Source organism: Brachycentrus maculatus, unplaced genomic scaffold (genome assembly GCF_059751285.1).
Source record: "Brachycentrus maculatus isolate JH-2025_06_01 unplaced genomic scaffold, ASM5975128v1 h1tg000156l, whole genome shotgun sequence".
Lineage (NCBI taxonomy): Eukaryota > Metazoa > Arthropoda > Insecta > Trichoptera > Brachycentridae > Brachycentrus > Brachycentrus maculatus.
The window spans coordinates 590,068-599,563 of record NW_028280909.1 but is presented as its reverse complement, the minus strand read 5'-3'; the positions used below and the strand labels follow the sequence as shown (position 1 = coordinate 599,563).

Sequence of the window (9,496 nt, the reverse complement as noted above, 5' to 3'; positions counted from 1 at the left end):
TATACCTGTGCCAGAATAGATGCTTTTACGTAAATTGAGAGACAAAGCTTTTTAACTTGTCATTACATAAATATCGACCAGCAAAATGAATGATTTCTTTTAAAAAAGTTGGATAAATACATTTAAAATTTCACAATACATATTTGTTTTATTTGATTTTAAAAAATGCATCACAGAGTCTTTGTACTATGAGCTGAACGCTACACTTATCAGAGTGTAAATTTTAAAGAGGTCCTGCTGCATATAAATTAAACTGGAGTCCTACAAATCAAACTCAAAATCTATAAATTAACTCTTAAACTAATTTGAATGTTGTCGATGTATATTATTTGATAGTCACAATTTTAACTATATAACTTTACAACTATAAGCAGTTTTTTCTGGAGATCTGAATTTCAGGCCTTGAGGCGTCTAACTGACCTTGCCGGGAGCGTCGCGACGCCCGTGTCCCGACGCTACATGGGGTGGTCGGCCCCCGAGCCGAGGTTCAGCATGCTGCGGCAGAGGTCGTTGATGTCGGGGATGTTCATGCCCATCAGGTGGACGTACATCTGCTTGTGGATGCTGAGCTCGCCAGACATGGCCTCCAGCCTCTTGACCAAAGAATCCTTCTCTCTTATCAGGCACTTGACCTTCTCTTCAACTTCGCGAGAGCGCACCTTCGCCTTTTCTCTGCTTTTTCTAACAGCGATATTGTTCCTCTCACGACGCCTTCTATACTCATCGGTGCCTTTGTCTAAAGCTTTGCCGGCGTGGCGCCTGCTGTTGTGGCTGTGATTGCCGTTGTGCGCGTGGCCGTGGCCGTGGAGGCTCTTGTGTTTGAGCGCCAGGTGCGGCGGGGCCCCGGGGGGCAGGAAGCTGCCACCTGCTCCATTAGTGGCGTAGCTGCCACCCGCTGGGAATGGGGTTGCGGAGGCGAAGGGCGCAGGCGGTAAGGGTAGAGGCCCGATCTGCTGGCACTGCCTCCTGTAGTCGTGGGGCTCCTGCGGTTCTTCCTTGACGCTGGCCGAATCCGACGAAGGGTCCGACGGGTATGAACCTTGGTGTACTCCTTGAGGCATGTACGGTAATGTGGCTCTCGGGAAGACACCGTTAGATCCCTGGTTCGCTCTCGCTCCAGGCAATATTTCCTGGAGCAGAGCTAATCCTTCTTGATCTCTGAACTGATCCTCGATCAAGTGCTGCAGATCTAAGCTGATCTCTTGTCCCGTGAGCTCGTCCAGATCGGGGTGCTGGTACTGGGGGAGATGTCTAGGCCTGATGGCCAGGGGGGCGTTGTGGTTGACCGCATTAGGCTGGTTATTATTGTTGTTTCCGGGGATCTTCTTCATCTCATTTGGATTTCCTCCTCCGCTTCCGTTGACCTGCCCGCCGCTGTCGTACATCTGAGGTGATTCCATCTTCTCAATAATTACGAAAGTCTTTCAAGATAGACGGAAAACTGTCAACAGGGCTTCACTTCCATATGTATAAGTACTCAATTTCACCGTAATTTCGTTTAACACAGAAAAAAATACAATACTGTGCAAATTCCTTTGACAACTCACTGTTTAGTACGAAAAATTACACGTATTTCCGAGCACTCATCTTCCACGGTGCATTAACTTACTCGCATTCAAATATGACCCAAAACAACATTAAAAAATGTACAGTAAATTATTTATATCAATCAAATCACGATATCTTCCCTCATTAGTACGGAATGAATAAATAAATCCCAACTTATTTGTATTTTCTTTTTATAATACGAGCACCACATAGGTCTAATCACAATTCGATAAGCCGATTCATAAATTGTAGCGAATCAGATAAAGCAAGATTGCGTTTATAAACAATGATAATTTGCCTGATAATTAACAATAATATTTTGAACTGCGTGCGCCATGAATGAAATGTCATTTAGTTTCAGTTTTCAGTTGGGAGTTCGTGTAATATTTTCAGCGCGCGTTTATTTTTAGGGACGAGGTAGCGTACCGCTCAGGCGACCGATCGCGCCGACACACGGCAAGAGACTGACTGCTTTCCATGATGCAACTACACAGAAAACTGCTAGCGCAAGAAGAAAGAAAAAGGGTTTACACACTAATTTTGCGCTACGAATGTCAAACTGTGCCTCCTCAATTTTCACTTTTCCAAATACATAAAAATAAATTAAAAAGTAAAGTTAGTTTTGAATGATACATAAAATTTCCTGAAAATTATGTTACTGAAATGTCACAGCAGACTGTTTTTTTTATTGTTGACATTTGAACTATTTTAGGAATGAAAATGTCGGTTACGACGAAACCCGGTTGCTAGTCAAATAAAATTAATGTGAATTAACGGTTATTATTTTATTCTATCAATTCAAGGAATATTTAATTTTTTTTTATTTTAGTTTAGAATTAAAAGAATATAAAGAGTTTTTAAAACTTGTTTTCATTGTAGGAAATTTCCTGAAAAAACAAAGTCTTTTATTGTACCCAAATCTTTTATTTTTGATTCCTGAAAATTAAAATTAAAATGCCAACAGGCTGTAAGAACATTTTCTATTTTAGGGAATATATAGGATCTTTCATTTTTTGCTTCGAAATTGTTTTTAGATCAATGTAAATCCTCGAATACCTGTGACAGGTAGGAAAAACATTTTTTTTCTTCTGAAATAGCTTTTTTTACTGCAATACCAGCGCCATCTGTTGAACTTATCAGCAACACACAATACTCAACATGCTGTTCAGCGTGCTTTTTTATGGTTGTTCTTCAAACATTATAATTCATAGATTTAAAAAAAAATCATTTCACAAGCATTGTTAAGTCATAGTATTAAAGATTTGTGCTTCTTCTTTCTTTTACATTTAAACTGACTGAGACATATAAAGTTTTTTTTTTAAATGTATATTTTGGATGTTAAATGCATTGTTAACTTTGTGGTATGGTAATATAACACTCTCCTTGTCATTCGTCGTTCACATTATGTAATAACCACTGAAGACACTTCCTCGTGACTACCGGTTTTGAAATAATTTCATTACATCATCAGGTCAACTATCTACAGTTGACCTGGTAATGCAATGGTTATTCCGGAACCCGTAGTCATGAAGTAGTGTTTTGAGTGGTGTTACATAAAGTGAACGATGAATGATAAGAACAGAGTAATATTAAATTCATATTGTAGTAAAAAAAAACTTATATTTTTTTACACCCCTGAGAATCGAACCTGGGGCCTCCAGCACAATCGCTAAACGTGCTTAGCATCACACTTCTGAGATGGATAAAATTATATTATGCAAAATAATTTTAATATAAAATAATGAAATCATATTATTGACGTCAATTTTACATCATATCAAATGGATGCAGTGCCCTATGCACCATAGGGTGCGAATGATAAAAAGAAGACAAAGAAGAAGGAAATAATACCGTTCATAATACTTTGAAAATAATTTATTTGTACGTTTTTTTTTACACTTAATTTTTGGTTAGCGCACCACAGATTCACAGCCACAAATGTTCATAGTCTTCACTTTTCGTATCCGGATCTATGAGCTTTCATAGTGTTGGTGCGGTCTGTATGTATGCGTAGTCTACTACATAGTATTGTGTCATGTCGGTAATTTCATTGTAGACAACAATACAACAGAAAAGTCAACCAAACGCCTGGCAACATTCAACCACCGAATGGAAAGATGCATCTTAAAATACCACTTTTTTTTTAAATGCATATTGATAATTTGCACTTTTTTACATCAGGTTATTGGCGTAGTAAAATTGTATGCATTGGGGCGGTGTAGTTTTTTTTTAAATGCAAAGCGGAAGGAAAAGTTTTGTTATGACTGTGTCAAAAAGATAAATGATCTGTATGTGACCTAATTCAGGATTTGGGTACAAAAGCTTTACCCTTTTTATGGCAAACCCGTTTTATTCCTTTAGTTAATATGTATGTATTTATTTAAGCGTCTGCATTCAAAATACTGTGTCTTTTTATTTTAAAATATTTTCTTTGCAATAATCTTATATTGTAATTAAAAATATATATGAATATAGCATAATTTTTTTGTATAATTTACACAGCACCTTTTTCGTAAAATACTATCTTATGGGTGCTTAGATTACATTTAATCGAAAATTATATTACTGACATGGTTTTGAAAAACATTTTTTTTTATTGTAAAAGAAAAAAACACTTGTTTTTTACCAGTTGAGTTAATTTTATTATAACATATGTTTTTCTTTTACAATTTCACCATGTCCTACCACAATGTGAATGCCAAAACATTTTTTTTTCGATTTGGTTTTGTACTGATATTTCTTGGTGGAACTTCATTTTATATAATGAAATAACAACTATGTACATTCTTTTTCCCCTGCATATTATATGTGGAAAAACAATACTTATTTACATTTTTTTGTTTATTATACAATTATTTTTTTCAATATTTTAAAAACAAACTTATGAGGCTAATGTAGTTACAAATAAGAGCAGACGAAGACCAAGGAGAGCTTGGTCTTTTCAATTATTTCAAATACTTGAAAGTGGTCATGTCAGGAGTCGGAATAAGCGGAGGGTATATATTGTATGAGGAGATGCATCAGTAGAGTGGAAATTGTTTGCTAATACAGATTGGTATGGCGTTCTATTCTCTCTGCCTACCCCTGCGGGAGGGCCGAGTGTTTGTTAGTTAAGAAAACATTTCTTAAATTATTTTGTTGACTAGTGCTGAACATACTTTCTTTAGTTTATGAAAGAAGACGGATTTTTATCAACTATTTAAACCAGTCAAGATGTCCGATGACACAGGCCAACAATTTACAACTTTTGTTTTGTAACTGGCATGAAAATACCTGATATTTATATACTTTACATAGCTGAATTCAAAAACAAAAGCAAAAAAATATAGCACGTCAGATTTTTTAGTTATGGATATTTTTAATTCTGATATTGACTAAAGTTTATCTTATTATTTATGTACAAATATATATAAACATATAATGCTTTCGTATTCGATATTCATGAGTTAATATATTTCTACTGTTACTCCATAATTATCAATACTTTTTTAAAATCCCTTACACCTTAGACTAAAACATGTCTAGATACCAACCACTATTACGGTTTCAACGTATGGGGTCCATGCAAACAATAATATGACAGTAACATCAAAACTTGGCGTGATACAGGCTTGACACCACGTAAACTTTGAATAAGAACGATTAAATTATTCCAAATCAGTCATCGAAATTTCAGTTACAAAACCGTTGTTGACCAGTGTTATTCATCTTTTAACTATTCATTTTTAAAATTAACGATATTTTCAATTTAAATTGTGGGTTGAAAATACATGCGTTGGCATAATTATATTAATATTTTTTCTCCGAGCAATCAGATGCTAATTATGTAATTTTATTGATATAATTATCATATGATTACTCCTTCAAAAAATTGTGTCGATAGTTAATTCTACCTTTCAGTTTTCAGTCATACTAAAAAAGACATATTCGTACAAACATTCAGGCTTATAACACATAATATAGGGTAAGTTTTAAATATTTGTAATTAATGTTATACTTAGTAAATACCACTTTTTCTTTAAATCTACTGTGATACGTATTTCGATGCATTCTGCATCATTTTCAAACGCCGTAAAATGATGCGGAAAACATCGAAACATGTGTCATAATAGATTTTAAGAAATAGTGGTATTTACTGAGTAAAACATTCATTAAAAATGGACAGGTTTTACCACAAAGTGACTGCCGAATCAATAAATGAAATTTAAATACAAAATTTTGCGTTGACAAAGAGGATCAAACTGAATTATTTATGTTTTTCTGTCAAATCAAATTTTATCAACTGTATTCCTACAGACTGTCAATTTGGCAGTTTATTTGTAGTCAGTACGTTTTGCCATTTCACCATGAATAGACTGAATGACCATTATGCGCGTCGTAGGTTCGGTGAATGATTTGAAAACAATATTCAGCTTGATCCTCTTTTTCAACGCAAAATTTTGTTCACCGATGAGGCACATTTTTTGTTAAATGGCTATATCGATAAGCAGAATATCCGAATTGAAGTAGAGAAAACCCAGAAGCCTTTATTAAGACGCCCTTGCATCCATTAAAAGTCACTGTTTGGTGTGCTTTATAGGCAGGTGAAATTATTGTCCCATATTTTTTTAAAGATGATGCCGGCCAGAATGTTACGATCAATGGAGAACGCTACAGAACCATGATCACTGACTCCTTCGTACCTCAGTTAAATGGCATTGATGTACAGAACTGTGGTTTCAACAAGATGGCGCAACATGCCACACGGTGGGTGCCACCATCAATTTATTAAGGGAAATTTGAATTGGTATTATTCTAAAAAAAGATTATATACGTACAAGTTAGTATGATGTCCATTTAATATTTTTTTTAAATAAAATTAAGACGAATATTGAAGGAAAATAATTCTACAAAATTAATATAAATTTTCAAGTACCTACTTTTGTACAGTACTACATATTATCTCAATTTCGAACGTGACATCACTAGTGCGAAAGAGACGGAAACACGAACAGTCGTCATGATAGAGCGAGACGCATCCGTGCATTTAATCTGTGTATGCAGGCGGACCGAAGGAGATAGTATGATTCAGTTTCCCGGGGGAGAAAGCGCGATGGATAGAGAGTGACGTCACACGTAGTAAATTTTTAGCTGCGTTCTATTTTAGATTTGTTATGGGTACTACGGCAGTTGTGGTCGGACATGTTGTAAAAAATGAAGAGAAAAATTTTATTTACAAACAAATAAATAAAAAAAAGGTAAATTAAAAATATTTATGCATCGTTTTACACCAGTATTGGGTGTAACATATTCTAATTAAAATATACTTTACTACGTAATATATGTAGAATTTTAACGTTACTTAAATTCATCAAAAATTTAAAACTCACTGTCTTAACATCACGTCGCTTCACTGCAGGGGTAGGCAGAGAAAATAAAACGCCATACCTCTCTGTCTTCGGCAAACATTCTTCGCCTCTTCCATATTCATGCATCTCCCCATACAAACATACCGACTGACCTAACGTACTTGAAATACTTGATCACGCCAAGTTTTCCTCGGTCTTCCTCTGCTTCTATTTCCAACTAAATTCGACTAGTAAATTTATTATGAAATAACTATACTTAGTTAATTACGAATGTTTCACGGAGACAAAGCAATTGAATAGAAAGGAAACATGGATGTTTGGCAATTTACAGAGCTGACAACTTGCCATTGGCTGACTAAAGTGATCAATATATATATATATATATACGCTTGTGTAATATCCACCAATCTGCTTTTTTTTTTAAATTGTGTGACGACATCTCTAATGTGTAAAAGCAACTAGCCCTAACTAAAGTTGTGGCTGTTTGGCGTAACAGGGCTCAAAGCATTCTATAATTAGCCTCTATCAAATACAATCACAGATTTTGCCCTACCTCGTTCCTTTACCGAGATATTCATTATCCAAATAGCCGCAAAATTTTATTAATTTGATACATGTATTGGCAAAAAGCATCACTTTAAGCTAACTTTAAAATCATTTACTTCAAAACTATTGTTTTTATCATTTATTAGTTTTAGCGGCTATTTGCCTTTGCACATTAGATCTGTATTATATTATAATTGAATTCTTATAAATTACCATTTTTCAAAACCATTTTATTTCTGATTATAATTTGACATTCTTTACGTAATAATAAAACAAATGATTTTAATCGATCCGAAGAACCTCTTTTTTTCTCACATATTTAATGTGTTATCCAATTTTAGAATAGCAGGCGTAGAATATTTTTTATGCGTAAATTCTTTCAACTTTGCGTACAATATTATTTGTATATGCGTTCATTCTTTCAATTTTGCGTATAAATCATTCATATTTGGTTACCAGTTACATAATAAAATCAGTTTTTATTAATATGCCTTCCGTTATCCAGGTTGAAAAGGATGTGATGGCCAATTGGTCAACGTCTCTACTCTTATATGCATTTTCTTCTGGACTCAACAAGCTAGCGCCGCAGGCAAACTGCTTTTTACTCTCAATTATCTGATATTCAAGTATCGTACTGTTTTTTTTCCAATTTAATGAGAGCATCGTTTCTTCAAATCGTTAAAAATGTGACAATTTTTTAAAATATAATATCACAATCATCCACGTACTAATTTCACTTAAAAAAAAACTTTTTTTAAAATGAGGATTGTCAATTGATACTTAAATGGATAATCAGGATATTTAAAATATTTTTGGATTTTTGAAATATTTTTTTTAATAAGGGTATTAATTGTCTATATTTCGATATATCAACATATGCAGATGAAAAAGAATATAGAAATCTGAATATTTACAAGGCTTACGACTTGTTATAGGCTGGTTTGAGTGATTACTTTACACATGTGTAACATTCACCGTTCTACCCGTGATTGACAACCAAACTAATCAAAATATAGAAATAACTCAAAATGAAGAAACCCAGATTTGTGAACAATTTGTGCACACTCCACAAAATATTGTGCAATAACCGTCTCTTTAGATACCTGTTTTGTATCTTATTTTATTTTGTATATTATATATAAATTCTTAAAACCCTCACATATACTTATGTATATTGATTGATTACATTCCTGCAATGATATTTACAATGTACATACATCTATCGTATATTGTAACACTGTTTTGGAAAATTTCTTAATTTTGACAGTTCGTTATCTATATAGAATTTTGTAATATATTTCATAATAATAAATATCTAATACAATTACGCTACAAATTTGGATATAAACCGCATATTATTATATTATAATTCAATTCGTGTGATTAAGATTACACTGCTTTATGACATACTTTCCAGTTACAGTTTTGAATGGAATTATAAAATACCGACCGCCATTTTATTGTAGACGTCACAATGCGTCTCTTTTTTCTTTTTCCCGCGCGCGGCGTTCGGAACTTCAAATTTGGTATGTGATTTCCTTTTACCGCGTAAAACGGACGACCAAATCCTACTTCTATTTCATTCTAACGCGTAAGAAAGCGAGCGCGCGAGAGAGTGACAGAAAGGCTTGCATTTCCGCGGCGCAAGTTGTCGAGTTTTGACGGTGTCTCTTTTTGTCGCGTTTGAAAATTCGTGGGAGGGAAAGGGAGGGAATGACGTAGTTCCCTTCCGCTTTCGCGCGGCGCTCTTTTGACCGAATAGAAAGTGAAATTTTCGGCTGTTAAATTTAGTGCTGTTGCCAGGCTGCGGAATTGATGTAGGTAGGTACCTGTATTTTAGTTTTTTTTTCTCTCTCTCGACATGCGTTAGCGAGCACGGACAATCGAACGATAATATAATACCGATGCTTACGTATTTAAAATCGTGACGGCTCTATCACGATTTAATTGTTGCAAGCCACAGACCTACTTTGCAGTAAAAAAATTGGTCAACCCGAAAATAAAAGATGGTAAAAACAACATATTTCAATAAACAGTAACACTGGCCGACATTA

The 9,496-nt window shown here is 34.4% G+C and overlaps 1 protein-coding gene across 1 annotated transcript; it reads right to left on the bottom strand.

The window, feature by feature from the left end:
* Positions 1–307: 307 nt before the first annotated feature.
* On the bottom strand, positions 308–1,991 carry LOC148308617 (CCAAT/enhancer-binding protein-like). Its single transcript, XM_088261465.1, has one exon. The coding sequence runs from the start codon at positions 1,398–1,400 to the stop codon at positions 456–458; it is 945 nt and encodes a 314-aa protein (XP_088117591.1). The 5' UTR covers positions 1,401–1,991; the 3' UTR covers positions 308–455.
* Positions 1,992–9,496: the final 7,505 nt, after the last annotated feature.